The sequence below is a fragment of the Eubalaena glacialis genome, chromosome 3 (genome assembly GCF_028564815.1).
Source record: "Eubalaena glacialis isolate mEubGla1 chromosome 3, mEubGla1.1.hap2.+ XY, whole genome shotgun sequence".
In the NCBI taxonomy this organism is placed as follows: domain Eukaryota; kingdom Metazoa; phylum Chordata; class Mammalia; order Artiodactyla; family Balaenidae; genus Eubalaena; species Eubalaena glacialis.
Genome location: NC_083718.1, coordinates 30,733,458 through 30,759,191, shown reverse-complemented (window position 1 = coordinate 30,759,191; position 25,734 = coordinate 30,733,458). Strand labels below are relative to the sequence as shown.

Here is a 25,734-nt window from a genome sequence, read left to right as displayed (position 1 = left end):
TGAGCCCTTTTAGTTTTTTCCAGTGATACAGGATTCCATTTGTTAATGGTTTTTTGTTCTCTGCCTGATTGAAGTTCTCTGGGATTAAAAAAATTCTAGACAAAAGAATGTGGGTTTTGTTGTTGTTGTTGTTGTTTTGTTTTGTTGCTATTTTCTTACCTGGCTCCTCTTTTACATTCTATAAAATTTGAAATTCCAAGTATAACAAACACTGGTAACTCACTAATTTTCCAACAGGTGAGCAAAAAGATGTCACGGTAGGTGAGCAACAGCCAGTGGACAAAAAACATCTGGAAAGCACCAATTTAACAGATACTCAACCACCTATCCTTGTCACTGCACATGAGGATGGACATCTCCGCTTGTGGACCTTGGAGGTGATGGGGCCTGTTATTTTCCTGGAACAGCAAAGAATAGGAAAGATAAGAAGGATTATTGAATAAACCTTAGCCTTCTAAGGTTCCGTATAGCATCTAATTCTATTATTGCTCAATCTTCTAGCCAAAATCCTAGTTTTTCAGCCTGCTCACTGAAAATACTACTCAAAATTTATAATAGGCCAGTTTTGTAACTCAGAAGATCAAATCATCAACACTGCTAAGACAACTACTGTATTTCAAATCTTTCTTTACATTGAGCTATGAATACAACCCACCATATATTTCACTGGATATTTAAATAATATTAGATAATATTAATGATGAATATATCATTAAAGAATGTAAGAACACTGAAATGTTGAATATACATAAACTTTTAGTTATCCAAACTATTGGAAGAAGTTATTACAATAGTATTAAGAGTCCTTAAACATTTTACAGTGAAAAAATAACTTTCATGTACTAAAAGATTTTAAATGATTTGGGGGTGGAAAGTGGGGCAGGATTTGAACTGGGAGTCCAGAAATGACAGAAGGAAGGATCTTGAGTAGACTGATGATGATGACAATGAAATTCTTAGAGAGGCAAGGGAGGTAGCACCACTTGTAAGGCTCCTTTCTAGAGGGAAACCCAGAAAACAGCAAGTTTTGTATGGCAGATAGTGAGATCCAACAACACAGAACAGCATAGCTGTCTGTTGGATAAAACCTCCCATTTGATCAGTTGACTCTAACTTATTAGTGAGAAACTCTTGGCTTGAAAATGCTACAAAATATTGTAACAATAATTTTCCCTGAGATGATCCTGGTATTTGAGCAGTGCTTTTTTTCTTCCCCGATAGATAAATAATAAAAGTGTGAGAGCAATAGAAGGAGAAAAGATTATATCCAACTAAATCACAGGAAACAAGTGGCAGATTCAAATTTTTTCTTCCTAAGCTTCGATGTTTAATCTCCAAGTAGAGAAATGTATATGAAAGTCCTTCCCAGTGATGACTTATACTAAATGCCAAAAAACACTCTGCCAAATTTCAATCCTTATCTTGCGCCAATATTCAAAATTAGATATTTCTGAAAAGGCGAATACAATATTCTCGCTTAAAATAAGTGAGACACACTTAAATCTGAAAAGAATGTTTATTTAAAAGGAGAATATGTCACTGGAAAAGGGTTGAGGAACTGCATGAAAAGGGTCATGGGAAGTGAGCGAAAGCAACCCTCAGGTATAGAGGTGATCTGCAATAATCAGTCTAAATGCTTATAATTATGATAATAGTTGTCTCCATTTTTATGAATATTTAATTTCAAAGAAATAAGTCCCTATAGATAATTTCAAATTATTTTTATTACAAAGAAGAGAATCATGTTACAATTAGTAGACATAGCTCTTTGGATAAATTATTTATCGAGAAACTCAACTCCAATATTGATGTTTTATAGAATTTATTATCATACTTTATACAGGGAAGACTACTGAAAGATATTCTACCTTTCACAAAACATGCTGCCATTTCTCTGACATCGCTGTATACTGATTCATGTACCAGGATACTACTGACTGGAAATGTGGGTAAGTCACTACTCTTATGTAGTTGGTCACAGGTATCTTAACAAACTACATGGTATAAAAATGGATATAGGAAAATATGTGACATTTATTGAGACAAAAGGAAGGCTGCCCAAGCTGCCAAATGAACAGAAGAATGAATGAATGTCAGGAAAACCTATTTCATTCCTAGCTCTTTATTTAAAGTAAGACATCTATTTCTTCTGTCTTTAAATTGGGTAGAGGACTACCCATCCCCTTACTTTACATGTTGGGAAGAATGTGAAGTTTCCATTTTTAATCTTAAAAGGGTTATGTTGCATTAATCTTTATTCTAAAGGGAGCAGTGTCATGAATTAGAGAAGAAAGGGATTATTTTTTCTTAATAGGGGACTTTTTATATTTATTGTTATAACTACTACAGTTGGTCTTAATTCTTTCATGTAACACTATTCTTTTTTTTAATGCTTCCTTTCTATTTCCTTCCTTCTGTCTTTTGAATTAAGCCTAAGTTTTCTTTTCTTCTCTCTAATACTTTGAAAGATTATGTATATGCATAATCTTATGCACATGCATATGTAAATACAGTTTTTAATTTTACTAGTGTTTACTTTTAAGTTTAAAAAAGAACAGTTTATTAGAAGTTAGACTGAAACCTCATCTTTCCAGGTAAACAGAAAGCTTAGCCTACATTACCTGTCTCTTTTCCCCACAGCCACCCCTTCACTTATTATTTGCTAATGTAATCTCGAGATTTGCATCCAGATACTGCTATTACATTAATATTTAAATTTTACATCTCCCCTTTTAAAAATGTTTTTTCATTTCAAAAGTTATTTTACAAAAGTTGCAACAAATTATTTTGTACCAACAATTATTTGAGTCTTCTGGAGATTATAGAAAATAATTGTTTATGTTTGCATTCATTATTACCAGTAGGTTTACAATATTTATTTAAATTTACCTTTATTTGAATGAACTTATTTACAGAATAGAAAGAGACTCACAGACATAGAAAACAAACTTATGGTTACCAAAGGGGAAAGCGGTGGAGGAAGGATAAATTAGGAGTTTGAGATCAGGAGATACAAACTACTATATATAAAATACATAAACAACAAGATCTTACTGTATAGCACAGGGAACTATATTCAATATCTTGTAATAAACTATAATGGAAAAGAATCTGAAAAAGAATATACATGTATAACTGAATTACTTTTCTGTATACCAGAAACTATCACAAATCAACTATACTTCAATAAAAATAAATGAATAAAGTTATCTTTATTTTATCTGTTTCTTATTGTTCATCACCAGTCCTTTTATACTCTGATAATCTTATTCTTGACTTCTTATTTTTATTTATCTGTCAATCTTCATAGTTTCGACAAACACTGTTTCTGTTTATAGCAGAATAGAGAAATCTAAAATCAGGCAAATTGTGTTCCTGCTTGTATATTTTTGCAAAAACTTTACCTTCTATATCGTAAGCCTTTTCTAACAAAATACATAGCACTAAAATTTGAAATTATCTACAGAATTCCTAGAATGTACCTCTTTTATGGTTATCCCTCTTTGTCTCTGCCCAGAACAATTTTTCTATCATGTAAGCCATCTACTTCTTGAGATTTGTAGTTTTTGCTGTGGCCTAGAAAAATAGGGTGGGGGTGCATTTGGGATCCAATCCAGTGTCCTGTATATTATAATTAAAGAAGACCTCCTAGATTCTGACCTTAAGCTTCCTTTATCTGTGCTTTGGTGGATACTAAAAGAACTTTTATGGGGGTTGCTACTGAGTCACTATTTTAATCAGGCATCCTCAGACACCATTAGTTGTTGCTTTTCTGTTGTTATTAAACAGGGTTTATCTTTTAGATCAGTTTTAGGTTCACAGAAAATTTGAGCATAAATTGCAGAGTGCTCATATACACCTTACCCCTACTGCCACACTGCACACAGCCTCCCCCATTTTCAACATTCTGCACCAGAGTGATACATTTGTTACAGTCAATGAACCTACACTGACACACAATAATCACGCAAAGTCCATAATGTGTAATAGTCCAACAAATGTGTAATGACATGTATCCACCACTACAGTATCATACAGAGTAATTTCAATATCCTACAAAAACCCTGTGCCCAGTCTATTTATCCTTCCCTCCCCTCTCAACCCAGCAATCACTGATCTTTAATGTCTCTCCACAGTTTTGCCTTTTCCAGAATGTCATGTGGTTGAAATCATACAGTATGCAGCCTTTTTAGATTGGCTTCCTTCACTTAGTAATGTGCATGTAAGGTTCTTCCATGTCTTTTCATGGTTTGATAGCTCATTTCTTTTTAATGCTGAATAATATTCCATTGTCTGAATGCACCACAGTTTATCCATTCACCTACTGAAAGTCATCTTGGTTGCTTTCAAATTTTGGCAATTATGAATAAAGCTGCTATAAATATTTAGCTGCAGGTTTTTGTGTGGACATACACTTTCAACTCATTTGGGTAAACACCAAGGAGCATGAGTTCTGGATCTCCTGGTAAGAGTATGTTTAGTTTTGTAAGAAACTGCCAAAATGTCTTCCAAAGTAGCAGTACCACTTTGCATTCCCACCAACAATAATGAAAGTTCCTGTTGCTCCACATCCTCACCAGCATTTGATGTTGTCAGTGTTTTGGAAATTGGCCATTCTAAGAGGTGTGTAGTGATAGTGGCTTTAATTTCCATTTCTACAATGACATAAGATGTGGAGCATCTTTTCATATATGTATTGCCTTCTTTGATGATGTGTATGCTCAGATTTTTTTGCCTATTTTTTAATAGACTTACTTGTTTTCTGATTGTTGAGTTTCAAGAGTTCTTTGTATATTTTAGATAAACGTCCTTTATCAGATATATCTTCACAAATATTTTCTCCTGGCTTGTCTTCTTGTTCTCTTGACAGTACTTTTTGCAGAGCAGTAGTTTTAAATTTTAATGAAGTCCAACTTATCAATGATTTGCTTCATGGATCATGCCTTTGGTGTTGTATCTAAAAGTCATTACCAAACTTAAGGTCGTCTAAATTTTCTTCTAGGACTTTTATAGTTTTGCATTTTATATTTAGATCTATGTTTCATCTTCAGTATTTTTTGTGTGTGTGAAGGGTACAAAATCTGTGTCTAGATTGAGAGGGTTTTTTTTTTTTTTAATCATGGGTGTGTATTGGATTTTGTCAAATGTTTTATCTGCATCTATTGATGTGATCATATGATTTTTCTTCTTTAGCCTGTGGATATGGTGAATTGCATTCACTGATTTTCAAATGTTGAACCAGCCTTCTATACCTAGGATAAATCCCATTAAGTCATAGTATATAACTTTTTTATACTGCTTATTTTGTTGAGGAATTTTGCATCTATATTTATAAGAGATTTTGGTCTGTAGTTTTCTTTTATTGTAATATCTTTTTCTGGTTTTGGTATTATAGTAACCCTGGCCTCATAAAATGAGTAAAGAACTATTCCCTGTGCATCTGTCTTCTGAAAGAGACTGTAAAAAATTGATATTCTTCCTTAAATGTATTGTGGAATTCACCATTAAACCCAAGTTGACCTGATGTTTTCTGTTTTGGAAGATTATTAATTACTGATTTAATTTCTTTAATAATATAGACCCATGTAACAAAACAAGCTTTGGTAAATTTAACAAAATTAGAATCATTTCAAGCATCTTTTTCTACCACAATGCTATGAGACTAGAGATCAACTGTAAGGGAAAAAAAGCTATAAAAAACAGAAACACTTGGAGGCTAAAGAATATGTCACTAAATAATGAATGGATCACTGAAGAAATCAAAGAGGAATCAGAAAATACCTGGAGACAAATGAGAATGAAAAGACAACAATCCAAAAATCTATGGGTCACAGCAAAATCAGTTCTAAGAGGAAATTTTCTAGCAATACAAGCTTATGTCAGGAAACAAGAAAAATCTCAAATAAACAACCTAATCTTACACCTAAAGCAACAAGAGAAAGAACAATAATCAAAACCAAAAGCTACTAGAGGGAAAGAAATCATAAAGATCAGAGCAGAAATAGATGAAATAGAGACTAAGTAAACAATAGAAAAGATCAATGAAACTAAAATCTGGTTCTTTGAAAAGATAAACAAAATTGATAAACCTCTAGCCAGACTCATCAAGAGAAAAAGAGAAAGGGCCCAAATCAGTAAAATCAGAAATGAAAAAGGAGAAGTTAAAATGGACAACACAGAAATACAAAGGAACATAAGAGACTACTATGAACAACTAGATGCCAATAAAATGGACAACCTAGAAGAAATGGACAAATTCTTAGCAATGTACAATCTCCTAAGATTGAACCAGGAAGAAATAGAAAATATGAACAGACAAATTACCAGTACTGAAATTGAATCAGCAGATTTAAAACCCCCAACGAACAAAAGTCCAGGACCAGATGGCTTCACAGGTGAATTCTACCAAACATTTAGAGAATAGTTAACACATATCCTTCTCAAACTATTCCAAAAACCTGCAGAGGAAGGAATGCTTCTGAACTAATTCTATTGTACAAGGCCAGAATCACCCTGATACCAAAACCAGACAAAGATATGACAAAAAACAAAATTACAGGCCAATATTGCTGATGAACACAGAGGCAAAACTCCTCAACAAAATACTAGCAAACTGAATCCAGCAACACATTAAAAGGATCATACACCATGATCAAGTGGGATTTATCCCGGGGATGCAAGGATTCTTCAATATATGCAAATCAATCAATGTGATACACCATATTAAAAACCTGAAGAATAAAAACCATATGATCATCTCAATAGATGCAGAAAAAGCTTTTGACAAAATTCAACACCCATTTATGATAAAAACTCTCCAGAAAGTGGGCATAGAGGGAACCTACCTTAACATAATAAAAGCCATATATGACAAACGCACAGCTAACATCATATTCAATGGTGAAGAGCTGAAAGCATTTCCTCTAAGATCAGGAACAAGACAAGGATGTCCACTCTCTCCACTTTTATTCAACATAGTTTTGGAAGTCCTAGCCATGGCAATCAGAGAAGAAAAAGAAAAGGAATCCAAATTGGAAAAGGAGAAGTAAAGCTGTCACTGTTTGAGGATGACATGATACTATACATAGAAAATCCTAAAGAAGCTACCAGAAAACTACTAGAGCTCATCAATGAATTCTGTAAAGTTGCAGGATACAAAATAAATACACAGAAATCTGTTTCATTTCTATACACTAACAACGAACTATCAGAAAAAGAAATTTAGGAAAAAAACGAATTTACCATTGCCTCAAGAAGAATAAAATACCTGGAATAAATCTACCTAAGGAGGTAAAAGACCTATACTTAAAAAACTATAAGCCTCTGATGAAGGAAATTGAAGATGACACAAAAAGACAGAAAGATATACAGTGTTCATGAATTGGAAGAATTAGCATTGTTAAAATGACCGTACTACCCAAGGTAATCTACAGATTCAATGCAATCCCTATCAAAATACCAATGGCATTTTTTCACAAAACTAGGGCAAATAATTTTAAAAATTTGTACGGGAACACAAAGACCTTGAATAGCCAAAACAACCTTGAGAAAGAAGAACAGAGCTGGAGAAATCATGCTCCCTGACTTCAGAGTATACTACAAAGCTACAGTAATCAAAACAGTATGATACTGGAAAAAAAAAAAAAAAAACAGATACATAGATCAATGGAACAGAATACAGAGCCCAGAAATAAACCCACACACTTATGGTCAATCAATTTATGACAAAGGCGGCAAGAGTATACAATGGAGAAAAGACAGTCTCATCAATAAGTTGTGCTGGGAAAACTGGGCAGCTACATGTAAAAGAATGAAGTTAGAACACTTTCTCATACCATATACAAAAATAAACTCTAAATGGATTAAATATCTAAACGTAAGACAGGAAACCATAAAACTCCTTGAGGAAAACATAGGCAGAACACTCTTTGACGTAAATTGTAGCAATATATATATTTTTTGTATCTGTCTGCCGGAGCAAAGGAAATAAAAACAAAAATAAACAAATGGGACCTAATTAAACTTAAAAGTTTTGCACAGAGAAGGAAACCATTGACAAAATGAAAAAACAACCTAAATGAATGGGAGAAAATATTTGCCATTGATATTAACCATATAAGGGATTAATATCCAAAGTATATAAACAGCTCATATGAATCAACATCAAAAAACAAAAACAAAAACTGGGACTTCCCTGGTGGGGTCGTGCAGTGGTTAAGACTCTGCACTCCCAATGCAGGGGGCCCGGGTTTGATCCCTGGCCTGGGAACTAGATCCCACATGCATGCTGCAACAAAGAGTTCACATGCCACAACTAAGGAGCCAGTGAGCCGCAACTAAGGAGCCCACCTACCACAACTAAGACCTGACGCAACCAAATTAAATAAATAAATAAATAAATAAATAATAAATAAATCCAATTTTAAAAAATGGGCTGAAGACCTGAATTGACATCTTTTCCAAAGAGGACATGCAGATGACCAACAGGCACATGAAAAGATGCTCAACATCACTAATCATCAGCAAAATGCAAATCAAAACCACAATGAGATACCACCTCACACCTGTCAGAATGGCTAACATCAAAAAGTTTACAAATAACAAATGTTGGTGAGGATGTGGAGAAAAGGGAAGCCTTCTACACTGTTGGTGGGAATGTAAATTGGTGCAACCACTGTGGAAAACAGTATGAGGGTTTCTCAAAAAACTATAAATAGACCATATGACCCAACAATTCCACTCTTGGGTATATATCTGAAAAAAACAAAACACTAATTCAAAAAGAATACACCTAATGTTCATAGTAGCATTATTTACAATTGCCAAGATATGGAAGCAACCTAAGTGCCCATTAACAGATGAATGGACAGAGAAGATGTGAGATATATATATATATATATAATGGAATACTACTCAGCCATAAAAGAGAATGAAATTTTGCCATGTGCAAAAACATGGATGGACTTGGAGGGTATTATGCTAAGTGAAATAAGTCACACAGAGAAAGACAAATACTGTATGATATCACTTATATGTGGAATCTTAAAAAAAACTAATGCATATAATAGAAGAAAATAGACTCACAGATATAGAGAACAAGCTAGTGGTTACCAGTGGGGAGAGGGAAGCAGGGGGTAAGATAGGAGTAGGGGATTAAGAATTACAAGCTATTATGCATAAAATAAATAAGCTACAAGAATATATTTTACAATACAGGGAATATAGCCAATATTTTATAATAACTTTAAATAGAGTATAACATTTAAAAATTGTGGATCATTATGTTGTACACCTGTGACATATAATATTATACAACAATTATATCTCACTTTTTAAAAGTTTTAAAAATGTAGGCCTGTACAGGTTGTCTAGCTTCTTGTGTGAGTTTTGGCAGATTGTGCTCTCATGGAATTGGTCCATTTCATCTAGGTTATTAAATTTGTGGGCATAGAGTTCATAGTATTCCTTTATTATCCTTTTAGTGCCCATGAGGCCTGTAGTGATGTCCCCTCTTAATTAATGATATTAGTAATTTATGTTTTCTCTCTTTTTTCTTAGTTAGCCGTGCTTTATCATTTTATTGATCTTTTCAAACAAGCAACTTTTGGTTTTGTTGATTTTTTCTGTTGATTTTCTACTTTTAGTTTAATAGATTTCTGTTCTAATTTTTATTATTTCTCTTCCTCTGCTTACTTTGGATTTAATTTACTCTTCTTTTTCTAGTTTCCTAAGGTGGAAGCTTAGATTATTGATTTTAGATATTTCTTCTTTCCTAATATATACATCTAATGCTATAAATTTCTCTCATAAGCACTGCTTTCACTGCTTTCCACAAATTTTGATAAGTTGTATTTTCATTTTCATTTAGTTAAAAATATTTTAAAATTTCTGTAGAGATTTCTTTGTTGACCTATTATTTAGAAGTGTGTTGTTTAATCTCCAAGTATTTTGAGATTTTCCAGCTTAATTTTTGTTGTTGATTTCTAATTTAATTCCATTGTGCCATTTCTTACATTGAGAGCATACATTTTATGATTTCCATCATTTTAAATTTGTTAAGGTGTGATTTATGGCCAGAAAGTGGTCTATCTCAGTAAATGTTCCATGAGAGCTTGAGAAATATGTGTATTCTGCTGCTGTTTGATGAAGTACTCTATGGATGTCAATTATATCCATGTTGATTGATGGTGCTGTTTAGTTCAACTATGTCCTTACTGATTTTCTGTCCATTTCTGATAGTTGGGTGTTGAAGTCTCCAACTATAAACATGGATTCATCTATTCCTCCTTGTGATTCTGTATTTTGATGCTCTATTATGCACATACATGTTAAGGATTGTTATGTCTTCTTGAAGTATCAACCCCTTTATCATTATGTAATGCCCCTCTTTGTCCCTGATAATTTTCCTTGCTCTGAAGACTTCTTTTTTGAAAGTAATAATAGGTACTCCTACTTTTTTTTGATTAGTGTTAACATGGTTAAATCTTTCTCTTTACTTTTCATCTATATGTGTCTTTATATTTAAAGTGGATTTTTTGTGGATAACATATAGTTGGGTGTTGCCTTTTATTCCATTCTGACAATCTCTGTCATTTAATTGGTTTATTCAGCTGTTGACCTCTAAAGTGATCACTGATATAGTTGAATTAATATCTACCATATTTCTTACTGTTTTCTCTTTGTTGCCCTTGTTTTTGTTCCTTCTTTTGTCTTCTACTATTTTTCTGCCTTTTGTGGTTTTAAGTGAGCATTTTATATGATTCCATTTTCCCTCCATTCTTAGCATATCAATTATACTCCTTTTTAAATTTTATTTGTTTGTTTGTTTGTTTGTTTGTTTTTGAGTGCAGGGCATGAGTCTGTTGCTGCTGCTGGCACTGTGTGGTCAGAACCTCGGCCTGGCCTGCCAACCTGGGCATCTCTTCCCTGACAAGCACCCTGCACCTCGCGATCAAGTAGCAACCATGGAACATTTTCTTAACTTTTAAAAGTGGTCTCCCCAGAATTTACAATATATATTTACATCAAATCAATGTCCACTTTCAAATAATAACACTATACCACTTCACAGGTAGTACAAGTACCTTATAAGACAAAAGTATTCCTAATTCCTCTCTCCTATCACTTAACATCCTTGCTGTCATTCATTTCAAGTATTCATAAGCTATAATCATCAAATACAGTTGCTGTTATTATTTTGAATAAACTGTTATCTATTAGTTTTTATCTTCATTCATTCTTTCTCTTATGCATGTCTTTCTTTATGTAAATTTGAGTTTCTGACCTATATCTTTTTCCTTCTCTCTTAAGAACTTTAAAAAACATTTCTTGCAAGGCAGGTTTACTGGCAATAAAAACTCTGTTTTTGTTTGTCTGAGAAAATCTTTATTTCTCCTTCACTTTTAAAGAATAATTTCTCAGGATACAGAATTCTAGGTTGGTGGGGTTTTTGCTCAACACTTTAAATATTTCACTCTATTCTCTTCTTGCTTGTGTAGAGTTTCTGAGAAGTCATATGTAATTCTTACCTTTGCTCCTCTAAGAAAGGTGTTTTTTCCCCCCTCTGGCTTCTTTGAAGATTATTTATTTATTTATTTATTTATTTATTTATTTATTTATTTATTTATTTATTTTTGGCTGTGTTGGGTCTTCATTGCTGCACGCAGGCTTCCTCTAGTTGCAGTGAGCGGGGGCTACTCTTCGTTGTGGTGCGCGGGCTTCTCATTGTGGTGGCTTCTCTTGTTGTGGAGCAGGGGCTCTAGGCACGTGGGCTTCAGTAGTTGTGGCTCATGGGCTCTAGAGCCCAGGCTCAGTAGTTGTGGTGCACGGGCTTAGTTGCTCTGCGGCATGTGGGATTTTCCCGGACCAGGGCTCGAACCCATGTCCCCTGCATTGGCAGGCAGATTCTTAACCACTGCGCCACTAGGGAAGTCCCTGAAGATTATTTCTTTATATTTGATTTTCTGCAGTTTGAATATGATGCTCAGTGTAGTCATTGTTGCTTTTTTAAGTCTAGTTTTTGTAGCTATCATTTGGATTGGAGGATTTGTATGTCCATAACAGCTTGGACTCCATTTGGTAGTGGTGTATTCATTTCTATTTCATCTACCTTGACGTTTACAAGAACTTTGAGTGTATGAGGCAAAACATTATGACTTAAGCTAGAAATGAAAAGGAATTTCTACATGTAAAAATTGATATGAAACTTCGTCTTTCATTTCTGGTTTCTCAGATTCAATTTTTTCTTTTTTTTGCCTCTTTCACTTTTAACTTTATTTGGCAAAGCAGCACTGCATAAACTGTTCAGTAACTAGGACACAGCTTACACAGCATGTTAAATCCATATACATTATCAGCAGCAAGTTAGAAACAGAAAAAACAATACTGAGCTACAAGTCTCCTATAACTTTTAAAGAAAGGAAGAACTATGTGAAGTATGTCCAATCTGAACAGCTGTTTTAAAGGAAATCACCTGCCATCTTCTTAAGTTTTAATATTTACAAATGCTTAGTTTTAAGGTAACAGAGCAGCTGATTGTATCTACAACATGCCATTCTACGACACCACATCAAAAGCTTTAAAAAGGAAGCTCATCTCTGTTTTCTTTGCAGCATCGAACAGACATCCAAAATCCAAGAAACTTAACTTGTGAATGGTGGTGTTATCTGATACACAAAAGCAATCTGATAAATTAACATTAGAACAGAACTAAGTGTCTAAGAAAAGAAAAACCACTCCTCAAAATCAATTCACAAACTAAGTTTTCCACTTTGCAGAACCCCTCCTTATAATATGTAAAGTAAAATGTGGGCATGTTAAAGTAATAATATACATATTTATACTTAGCATCCTTCTTCTACCAGTTTGGCTTCTGTGCCTCTCTGAAGGATTAGAAATCCCACAAAACCACACATTTTCATGCTGAAAATAGTGTATGAAAGCCCAAAACAAGCTGTGATGCTGTTGATTTTCAAAAAGCTTTAAGGACTGAGGTGAGCAATCCACTGTAATATTATATACAGGTCAAGCTGATGTTGCTTAAAAGCAGCAGTTCGTCCCAAGACCACTGTGGTTTTTTTTGTTTGCTTTTTTGTTTTTGTTTTTTTTAATCTGTTAAAGGCAGGTATATCACTCCCATCAGAGATTTCATTTTGACACTGCCATCTTGTAGCTTGTCATACTGTTCCAACATCTGGTTTCCACCTGCAAGACCAACTGGTAATATCAATCTTCCACCAGGCTTTAACTGGTCTATTAGAGCCTAGGGCACAACTGGGGTTGCAGGTCCTACATGAATAGCATCATACGGGGCTTCTTCAGCATACTCCATTCTTCCATCTCCCACAACCAGTTGCACTCTCCCTGAAAACAAAAGCATTGGATCATCTACTAGCTCTTTAATGTGATCAATTCCTACGACTTTTCCACTAGATCCAACTTCATGCAAAACATGAAGTAAGAATTCCACTTCCATATATTCTACATCAAAAGCTTTAGCTCCTTCATGCAATTAATCAAATAGAAGTACAAGTGCATATGCATGCATGTGTGGAGCACTGATTTTTGCTTGGAACCCTATTGATTGTGGAGAATCCATATAAGGGTTTCATCTTGCATAGTGGGAGTGGTCTGTGGCCAGCATTACTTCAAATACTTTGTCTTGATGATTCCATTTTTGCGGAGGTTGTGGATTAGCTCCGAGTGGCTGGCACCACCAGATTTTCAGGCCATCGCTAAGAACACCCAGAGCAGGTACAGGACCACGTTCAGCGCAGCAACGGTGCCCAGCAGCTTCCCAAGAGTGAGACCACTTCCCACATGGTCACTGCCTTGCTCGCATCCCTGCTGCAGCTGCCGCCACTGCACCTCTCAGATAGTATTTTATTTACCATTTTAAATGCCTGATTCAAAACAAGTCTGAATAGTATTTACTTAGACAACAGAATATCTAATTAAAAATTCCAATGTTTAAATTTCATACAGAAGGACACGTTATCCTTTGCAGTATTAGTTCCTTCCTGGATCCACCTCATGATGAAAAGGTAAGAACTTTAGTTTTAGTTTAATTAATGAATCAACATATATTTATTGAGCATTTCTCTGTGCTAGACACCACAAAAGATAGAAATACAAGACACGACTGCCTATTCTCAAGTCATATATACTACTATTGAAACTTAAGCTATATGGCAAATAACAATGGTGTACTGGAGAAAATAGGGGATGAATGAGTGAGTGAGCAAACCAGCCACTGGTCACTCTGCATCTATTTCATGTTTTGACTTATTTGTTAGAGTCTATGTGGAAACCCAGAGCTTAGAGGAATTCATACATCATCTAGTCCTCCATCTAGTCCTTCATTGTCTATATCTTATACAACTTCGTAGAAGAAAGTTCCATAACCTTTCTTTTCAAGCCCAGCCTAGTTCCCAGACATTATTATTTTCAAGAAACTCTTCTTCCCCTCTAGTCTAAATCATCCTTATAATTAAATATATGCTATTCTATTTTTAGTGTTAATGCAATGTAAATGTCAACATCCTTATTTGTTAACCATTTAAATATGCACTTCTTGTGTGTATGTGGATATGCAAATATATCTACATATATTATAAAAACTAAACACTAATTAAAGAGTACCTCAAGGAAGCACTATTTTATCATAGGCTTATTTCCCTTAAAGTTAATACTTCAAATTCAAAAGCTAAATATTTGCTTAAATAATAATGTTTTGTTTTTGGATTATTGGTATTAATACTAACATATGGATACGTGGATTAGGATAGGATTCCTCGCAGAGTGTTTTAGAATGGTTATTGTTTCAAACATTATTTCATTTGATCTATGGAGTTTTCTTTTTGTTTCCAAGGACCAATTATTGTTTTTATAAAGTTCAGATATTTAGCTTTAGTATGATTATCTTCAATTTGCAGAGGGGAAATCAGAGAGTGGCCTGCCTGGGATCACATCACAGTTAATGATGAAGTCAGGGCCAGAACCAGGGTTCTTGTCCTCTAATCTAATGCTCTTTCCATATATAACACATACTGCTAGTAAATGGAAAACGGTAAGTTTCAACTTACTGTTTCAACTATAAGGCATGCTGTGAGCAGAACAAAAACAATCATATGCTTGAACCATCTATGAGTAGAGGGTTATCTAACTGTTTTCTCTTACTCATGATGATTATCAATATTCTATTAATTTGAACAGATAAAAAATACAATTCAAAACCTACATTTTTGCAAATGGACTTCCTACAAACTGGCAATCAAGACTTTTCAAAATTCAGAGAAAATCTTTAAAACAAAGTTATGTATTAATATTGAATTAGAATAATAGTGGAATTGATTTTAAAGCATTTTCACCAATTTAAAAGAAGAGAATCTATTTTAATAATGTATTTAAATTGTTCCCTATTCAACCTCATTTCAACGTTTTCTTTATTTGGACAATGCGATTTTCCAATTTGTATCTGGCTGCTTATTTATAAATATATGACAGAATCTGATCATAAGATGCCTCATTATTACATACACTAATATGTACCATGCATTAAACCAGATTCAGTTATAGATTACAATGATAGTGAAAACGTCAGTCTATAAATCAGAGGTTAATCTGGTTCTCTTGCAACAGTACTGTTTAAAAGATGCTCCATGGAATACCGATAGTCTAAGAGATAAGGTAGTCAAAACCTATCCACAGAAAGGGAAATAATACATGATTATATTCACATGCCTACAGAAAAAAAGTCTTAGATCAGTGTTTTTCTAATTACAGGCTGTGATCCACTAGGGGGAGTCATCAAATCAATTTAATAAGTGGCAAGCAGTATTTTTATGAAAAAGAAGAGAATGGAGTGGAATGAATACAATAGAATAGAATAGACAATATCAGTATACATTATACATAATAACATTAAGTATCCTTTGTAAAGGATACTGAAACTTGTTTCAGATGCATGTGCAGGTATTGCATGTGTTTACTGGGTCATGAAATAAAATGTATTTCTTACTATAGATGTGGTCCATATTATTGAAATACTTGCCTTAGAGAATCCCATCCCAAGGCAGGGAAAGAACCTTGGATGACCAAACGTTCTTGAAAAGCTTTGAGAAAATAAGTAGAAGAATGCAGATTTTACCCTGGCTCTCTAGGAACATGGAATTGAATCAGAAGGTCAAGAAATTTAGGAGGAATTTTGCCTAACCTATGTTAAATTCCAAATGAATTCAGGCCTTATAGAACTCTAAGCTGCCAGAATTCTAGCTCTCACATAGATGACCAGGAGGAAGTAATATCTTAGTTTGGGTTCATCAGTGATAGAGAGGGAACATATTTTACAGGGATATTACTGCAGAGCAAGCTCCCCAGTTGACAACTCTAGTTCACACAGTTTAAAATTTTCTTCTAGAGTCCATTTAGAGGCTCTAAACTTGAGGATGTCACATCCTGAAGGAACATACCAATCAAGCCTCAAGATGTCTTTGAGAGAGAATGAGCTGGGCCCATTCCTTTTGTTAATTCCTTGTGGTATATAATTATCATATATACCCCACCATCACCACAAAAAAAAAACCCCAAAAACAAAAAACAAAAACAAAACAAACAAAAACAATTAGCCAGGGATCTTTGGATAAAATTTGGAAATAGGAAAAGTCTTCTTGCCAATCTCACCTTTGGCCTTCCTCTTTAACTCTGCTTTCTCCTGCTCTTGATTATATCTTTCAGTCCCCCCCCCAACACTTCTACTAAGACTTTTCTTTCATCTAGTCATCTATTTATCCTCAACTAAATGAATTGCTAATCCTCAATTAAATGATAAGTTGCTAAAGATGTAAGATAGTTCCTGTCCCAGGGATATGTATAGATTAACAAATATCTATAAATAGAATTTTTGGTACCTCAACAAGCAAAAGAAGAGATAATTGGGGTGGGCATTTCATTGTCTTGTGCAGATGTCCACACCATTCATTCATTAGCTTAGCTCTTTAATGATTAACGGTTTTTTGCTCAAGATTGAATTTGAATCAGTACATACTTATTACATGAGATATGCTTTATTGTTGCTGTCTAGAAATTCAAACAGCTGCTGTCCTGGCGTGCTCATTCTTTAGAAATTATTCAAATAATCTATGTAGAAGACAAACAAGTGGTGCTTACTGCCTCCATCGATGGCTCAGTGAGGTATGGAGCTTCATATAGTGAATTCAGGGTGTGAGAGGTAAAGGATTTTAAGCTAAAGTTTGAGTATATACCATAAATGCAATTTTTTTTTTCCAGAGAAAACAAACATTTTATTTTATTTTATTTTTAACATCTTTATTGGAGTATAATTGCTTTACAATGTTGTGTTAGTTTCTGGTGTATAACAAAGTGAATCAGCTATACGTATACATATATCCCCATATCCTCTCCCTCTTGCGTCTCCCTCCCACCCTCCCTATTCCACTGCTCTAAGTGGTCACAAAGCACCTAGCTGATCTCCCTGTGCTATGCGGCTGCTTCCCACTAGCTACCTATTATACATTTGGTAGTGTATATATGACAATGCTACTCTCTCACTTCATCCCAGCTTAACTTTCCCCCTCCCCGTGTCCTCAAGTCCATTCTCTACGTCTGCGTCTTTATTCCTGTCTGCCCCTAGGTTCATCAGAACCACTTTTTTTTTTTTTTTTAGATTCCATATATATGTGTTAAAATACATACATACGGTATTTGTTTTTCTCTTTCTGACTTCACTCTGTATGACAGACTCTAGGTCCATCCACCTCATTACAAAAAACTCAATTTCGTTTCATTTTATGGCTGAGTAATATTCCATTGTATATATGTGCCACATGTTCTTTATCCATTCATCTGTCGATGGACAACTTAGGTTGCTTCCATGTCCTGGCTATTGTAAATAGTGCTGCAATGGACATTGTGGTACATGTCTCTTTTTGAATTATGGTTTTCACAGGGTATATGTCCAGTAGTGGGATTGCTGGGTCATATGGTAGTTCTATTTTTAGTTTTTTAAGGAACCTCCATACTGTTCTCCATAGTGGCTGTATCAATTTACATTCCCACCAACAGTGCAAGAGGGTTCCCTTTTCTTCACACCCTCTCTAGCATCATAAAAGCAATCTTGATTAGCTGATTAAAATAAATAAACAAACAAATAAAACATGACACAAAAGGGCTTTGAGAAGGTAGCCACTGATTTGCAATTCTTTTCCACACCCAAGGAAATGAAATGCCATGCTCATCAACATTAAAAGGATAATAAATACTTTCAATACAAGTGTTCTTACAGAATTATCTCAAATCATTAAGCAATATGGGTAGCTAAGAGATAGACCCAAGCCCAGAGAAGACCATAGGATACATAGGATCAGAAGTCATTAAAAAAATCATAGGAAAGAACAACTAATACTGAGAAAAGTGAAAGTGAGCTAATTGCTTCAATGACAATGTGATTGATATTACAAAGCCTACTTGTTTTTATGGTTCTTTTCTTCCTTGGTTGCTTCACCTGCTTCAGAGGGGTGGGCACAGTGCTGCAATTGGAGCAAACAGAGATGATTTACTAGGACTGTAATCAATTACATTCTCTAGAGAGCTTCCCTTCAGGATCAGCTTTCTTTTTTAAAATTGAGGTATAATTTATATACAACATTATATTAGTTTCAGGTGTACAACATAATGTTTCAATATATATATATACTGTGAAATGATTACAATAAGTCTAGTTAATATTTGTCACCATACATAGTTACAAAATTTTTTTTGCTTCTAATGAGGACTTTTAAGATCTACTACCTCAGTATTAATAACTATAATGACCATGCTCTACAAAGCCTACTTGTTTTTAATTGCCTAGTAATACTAACTATACATACACAAAATGCTAAAAATACATACACATACACATAAAGAAAAAGGAAATTTTATGATCATTATTGAGACAGATTGCTATATATTAAAATGTCTTAAAATCATGATAATGAGGAGGAGGAGACAAGACAGCAGAGAAGAAGGATGTAAGTTCACCCCTTCCTACAGAAACACCAAAATTACAACTAACTGCTGAACAAACACCAAGAAAAAAAGCTGGAACCTACCAAAAAAGACACCTTACATCCAAAGACAAAGAAAAAGCCACAACAAGATGGTAGGAGGGTTGCAATCATGATAAAATCAATCCCATACACTCTGAGTGGGTGACCCACAAACTTGAAAATAATTATACCACAGAAATTCTCCCATGGAGTGAAAGTTCTGAGCCCCATGTCAGGCTCCCCAGCCTGGGTGTCTGGCAATGGAAGGAGGAGCCCCCAGAGAATTTGGCTTTGAAGGCTAGTGGGGTTTGATCACAGGAATTCCACAGGATGGTGGAAACAGAAACCCCACTCTTGGAGGGTGCACACAGGGCCTCATGTGTACCAGGACCCAGGGAAAAAGTGGTGAAATCATAAGAGACTGGGCCAGACTTACTTGCTAGTATTAGAGGTGCTTCTGCAGAGGTGGGGGCTGGCTATGGCTCACTGCAGGGACAAGGACACTGGCAGCAACAGTTCAGGTGAGTACTCATTGGTGTGAGCCCTCTTGGAGGCTGCCATTTTCTCAACAAGACCTGGTCCCACCCAACAGCCTGTGGGCTCCAGTGCTGGGATGCCTCAGGCCAAACAACCAACAGGATGGGAATACAGCCTGAACCATCAGCAGACAGGCCACTTAAAGTCTTCCTGAAAAAACAGCCACCTGATAAACACACTGCTTGACAAGGCCCTGCCCACCAGAGGGACAAGACCCAGCTCCACCCACTAGTGGGCAGGTCCAAGTCCCTCTCACCAGGAAGCCTGCACAAGCCTCTAAGACAGCCTCATCCACAAGAGGGCAGACAGCAGAAGCAAGAAGAACTACAACCCTGCAGCCTGAAGAACGGAAACCACAATCACAGAAAGTTAGACAAAATGAGATGACAGAGGACTCTGTCCCAGAAGAAGGAATAAGATAAAACCCCAGAAGAACAACTAATTGAAGTGGAGATAGGCAATCTACCTGAAAAAGAATTCAGAGTAATGACAGTAAGGATGATCCAAGATCTCGGAAAAAAGAATAGAGGCACAGAGACAGAAGATAGAAGAAATGTTTAACAAAGACCTCGAAGAACTTAAGAACAAACAAACAGAGAGGAACAATACAATAACTGAAATGAAAAATACACTAGAAGGAATCAATAACAGAACAACTGAGGCAGAAGAATGGATAAGTGAGCTGGAAGAGAAAATGGTGGAAATCACTGTTGCAGAACAGAATATAGAAAAAAGAATGAAAAGACATGAGGACAGTTTAAGAGACCTCTGGGACAACATTAAACTCACCAACATTCACATTATCAGGGTCCCAGAAGGAGAAGAGAGAAAGGTCCTGGAAAATATTTGAAGAGATAATAGCTGAAAACTTCCCTAACATGAGAAAGAAAAGAGTCACCCAAGTCCAGGAAGTGCAGAGAGTCCCAGGCAGGAAAAACCCAAGGAGGAACATGCCGAGACACATATGAATCAAACCGACAAAAATTAAAGATAAAGAGAAAATATTAAAAGCAACAAGGGGAAAACAACAAATAATGTACAAGGGAACTTCCATAAGGTTATCGGCTGATTTCTCAGCAGAAATTCTGCAGACCAGAAGGGAGTGGCATGATATATTTAAAGTGATGAAAGGGAAGAACCTACAACCAAGAAAACTCTACCCAGCAAGGCTCTTGTTCAGATATGATGGAGAAATAAAGCTTTACAAAAAGCTAAGAGAATTCAGCATCACCAAACCAGCTTTACAGAAATGCTAAGGGAACTTCTCTAGGCAGAAAAGAAAAGGCCACAACTAGAAACAAGAAAATTATGAATGGAAAAGTTCACCAGTAAAGGCAAACATGCAGTAAAGGTAAGAAATCATCCACATACAAATATTGGCTTGGCCAAAAAGTTCGTTCAGTGTTATGAAAAACCTGAATGAACTTTTTGGTCTACCTAATAGGATATCAAAACCAGCAATTGTCATAAGAAGAGAGTACAAATGCAGAATATTGGAAATGTATCTGAAACTTAAGAGACCAGTAACTTAAAACAATCTTGTTTATATAGAGACTGCTTTATCAAAACCTGATGGTAAATGCAAACCAAAAATCTACAATAGATACACACACAAAAAAGAAAAAGGAATCTAAGCATGACAGTAAAGTTAGTTATCAAATCACAAGAGAAGAGACCAAAAGAGGAAGGGAAGAAAAAAGACCTACGAAAGCAAATTCAAAACAATTAACAAAATGGCAATAAGAACATACATTTCAATAATTACCTTGAATGTAAATGGATTAAATGCTCCAACCAAAAGACATAAGCTGGCTGAATGTATACAAAAACAAGACACGCATATATGCTGTCTGCAAGAGACCCATTTCAGATCAAGGACACATACAGACTGAAAGTGAAGGATGGAAAAATGTATTCCATGCAAATGGAAATCAAATAAAGTTGGAGTGGCAATACTCATATCAGAAAAAATAGACTTAAAATAAAGACTGTTAAAAGAGACAAAGACAGACACTACATAATGATCAAGGGATCAATCCAAGAAGAAGACATACAATTGTAAATATATATGCACCCAACATAGGAGCACCTCAATATATAAGGCAAATGCTAATAGCCATAAAAGGAGAAATCAACAGCAACACAATAATACTGGGGGACTTTAACACCCCACTTTCATCAATGAACAGATCATCCAGACAGAAAATCAATAAGGAAACACAGGCCTTAAATGACACATTAGAACAGATGAACTTAATTGATATTTATAGAGCATTCCATCTGAAAGCAGCAGAATACATATTCTTTCCAAGTGCTCATGGATATTCTCCTGGATAGATCACATGCTGGGCCGTAAAGCAAACCTCAAAAAATTTAAGAAAATTGAAATCATATTAAGCATCTTTTCCAACCACAATGCTATGAGATTAGAAATCAACTACAGGAAAAAAACTATTAAAAAAAAAAAGTGGAGCCTAAACAATATGCTTCTGAACAACCAATGGATCACTGAAGAAATCAAAGAGAAAACCAAAATGTACCCAGAGACAAATGAAAATGAAAACATGATAATCCAAAACCTATGGGATGCAGCAAAAGCAGTTCTAAGAGGGAAGTTTAGAGCAATAAAACTGTACCTCAGGAAACAAGAAAAATCTTAAATAAACAACCTAACCTTACATGTAAAGCAACTGGAGAAAGAAAAACAAACAAAACCCAAAGTTAGTAAAAGGACAGAAATCATAAAGATCACAGCAGAAATAAATGAAATAGAGATGAAGAAAAGAATAGAAAAAATCAATGAAACTAAAAGCTGCTTCTTTGAAAAGATAAACAAAATTGATAAAGCTTTAGCCAGACCCATCAAGAAAAAGAGGGAGAGGGCTCAAATCAATAAAATTAGAAATGAAAAAGGAAAAGTTACAATGGACACCATAGAAATCAAAGGATGGTAAGAGACTAGTACCAGCAACTACATGCCAAAAAAATGGACAACCTAGAAGAAATGGACAAATTCTTAGAGAGGTACAATCTCCCAAAACTGAACCAGGAAGAAATAGAAAATATGAACAGACCAATCACAAGTACTGAAATTGCAACTGTGATTTAAAAACTTCCAACAAACAAAAGTCCAAGAACAGATGGCTTCAGAGATGAATTCTATCAAACATTTAGAGAAGAGTTAACAACTATCCTTCTGAAACTATTCCAAAAAATTTCAGAGGAAGGGACACTCCCAAACTCATTCTATGAGTCACCATCACCCTGATACCAAAACCAGACAGTTACCACAAGAAAAGAAAATTACACAACAATAACACCGATGAACATACATGCAAAAATCCTCAACAAAATACTAGCAAACATAATCCAACCATACATTAAAAGGATCATACATCATCATCAAGTGGGATTTATTCCAGAACTGCAAGGATTTTTCAATAACCGCAAATCAATCAGTGAGATACACCACATCAACGAATTGAAGAATAAAATCCATATGATCATCTCAATAGATGCAGAAAAAGCTTTTGACAAAATTCAACACCGATTTATGATAAAAACTCTCCAGAAAATGGGCATAGAGGGAACCTACCTCAACATAATAAAGGCCATATATGACAAACCTACAGCTAACATCATATTCAATGGTGAAAAGCTGAAAGCATTTCCTCTAAGATCAGGAACAATACAAGGATGTCCACTCTCTCCACTTTTGTTCAACATAGTTTTGGAGGTCCTAGTCATGGCAACCAGAGAAGAAAAAGAAATAAGGAAAATCCAAATTGGAAAAGAAGAAGTAAAACTGTCACTGTTTGCAGATGACATGATACTATACATAGAAAATCCTAAAGAAACTACCAGAAAGCTAGTAGAGCTCATCAATGAATTCGGTAAAGTTGCAGGACACAAAATAAATACACAGAAATCTGTTTCATTTCTACTAACAACAAAAGATCAGGAAGAGAAATTAAAGAAACAATCCCATTTACCATCACTTCCAAAAGAATAAAATACCTAAAAATAACCTGCAAAAGACCTGTACTCTGAAAACTATAAGACGCTGATGAAAGAAACTGAAGATGATACAATCAGATGGAAAGATATACCATGTTCTTGGATTGGAATAATCAATATTGTCAAAATGACGATACTACCTAAAGCAATCTACAGTTTCAGTGCAATACCTGTCAAATCACCAATGGCATTTTTCACAGAACTAGAACAAAAAATCTTATAATTTGTATGGAGACACAAAAGACCCCAAATAGCCAAAGCAATTTTGAGAAAGAAAAACGGAGCTGGAGGAATCAGGCTCCCTGACTTCAGACTATACTACAAAGATACAGTAATCAACACATATGGTACTGGCACAAAAACAGAAATATAGATCAATGTAACAGGATAGAAAGCCCAGAACTAAACCCACGCACCTATGGTCTATTAACCTATGAAAAAGGAGGCAAGAATATACAATGGAGAAAAGACAGTCTCTTCAATACATGGTTCTGGGAAAACTGGACAGCTACATGTGAAAAATTAGAACTTTCTTTAACACCATACACAAAAATAAACCCCAAATGGATTAAAGAGCTAAATGTAAGACCGGATACTATAAAACTCTCAGAGGAAAATATAGGCAGAACACTCTTTGACATAAGTCGCAGCAATATCTTTTTCAATCTGTCCCCTGGAGTAATGGAAAAAAACATAAACAAGGGGGACTTAATTAAACTCAAAAGCTTTGAACACCAAAGGAAGACATAAACAAAATGATAAGATGACCCACAGAATGGGAGAAAATATTTGTAAACAATGTGACCGACAACAGATTAATCTCCAAAATTTGCAAACAGCTCATGTGGCTCAATATCAAAAAAATTAAACCAATCAAAAAATGAGCAGAAGATCTAAATAGACATTTCTCCACAGAAGACATACAGATGGCCAAGAAGCACATGAAAAGATGCTCAGCATCACTAATTATTAGAGAAATGCAAATCAAAACTGCAATAAGATCACCTCACACCAGTCAGAATGGCCATCATCAAAAAGTCTACAAATAACAAATGCTGGAGAGGGGAAAAGGGAACCCTCCTACACTGTTGGTGGGAATATAAATTGGTACAGCCACTATGGAGAACAGTAAGGAGGTTACTGAAGAAACTAAAAATTGAGTTACCATATGACTCAGCAAGCCCACTCCTGGGCATATATCCCGAAAAAAACGTGGTCTGAAAGGATACATGCACCACAGTGTTCATTGCAGCACTGTTTACAATAGCCAAGACATGGAAGCAACCTAAATATCCATTGACAGATGAATGGATAAAGAAGATGTGGTACATATATACAATGGAATATTACTCAGCCATTAAAAAGAAAGAAATAATGCCTTTGCAGCAACATGGATGGACCTGGAGATTATCATACTAAGTGAAGTAAGTCAGACAGAGAAAAATATCATATGATATTGCTTACATGCAGAATCTAAAAAAAAAAAAAAAAAGATACCAATGAACTTATTTACAAAACAGAAACAGACTCACAGACTTAGAGAATGAATCTCTGGTTACCAGGGAGGAGGGGAGGGGGTAAGGATAGATTGGGAATTTGCGATTGACATGTACACACTGCTATATTCAAAACAGATAACCAACAAGGACCTAGTGCATAGCACAGGGAGCTCTGCCCAATACTCTGTAATAATCTAAATGGAAAAATAATTTGAAAAAGAATAGATGCATGTATATGTATAACTGAATCACTCTATTGTACACCTGAAACCAACACAACATTGTTAATCAACTATACATCAGTATAAAATAAAAATTTTTTTAAAATTACATTTAAAAATTCATGATGATGAATTGTCCTTTTAAGGGCATAAAGTTATGTAAGACCAAGAGAGATAAAGAGGCTTCAAAGTGTTTTAGAGAGTTTAAACATAATGAAGATGAAAAGGAAGAAATATTTTATGTTGCATGAATGACTCTGGTCTGAAATTCAAAAGACTTAAGCTAGCTGTATGAGCTTGAGGCTGGTGATTTAGACAGGGACAAGTCCATGTAGCATGTAGCAGACATTGTTCAGTGTTTGGATCTTCACCTTGAAATAAATAGCCACCAAAGGATTTTAAGTGGGTGACTAA

At 35.0% G+C, this 25,734-nt stretch overlaps 1 protein-coding gene and 1 pseudogene across 1 annotated transcript in view; one reads left to right on the top strand and one right to left on the bottom strand.

Annotated features, from left to right (window-relative positions):
• WDR64 (WD repeat domain 64) overlaps positions 1-25,734 on the top strand; it is a 168,443-nt gene that overhangs the window by 128,108 nt on the left and 14,601 nt on the right. The window contains exons 20-23 of the mRNA XM_061185418.1: positions 238-377; positions 1,844-1,949; positions 13,984-14,042; positions 17,081-17,190. Of these exons, the coding sequence (XP_061041401.1) occupies positions 238-377; positions 1,844-1,949; positions 13,984-14,042; positions 17,081-17,190 (415 nt within the window). The remainder of the gene's footprint in view (positions 1-237; positions 378-1,843; positions 1,950-13,983; positions 14,043-17,080; positions 17,191-25,734) is intronic.
• On the bottom strand, positions 13,106-13,731 carry LOC133087793 (protein-L-isoaspartate(D-aspartate) O-methyltransferase-like; annotated as a pseudogene).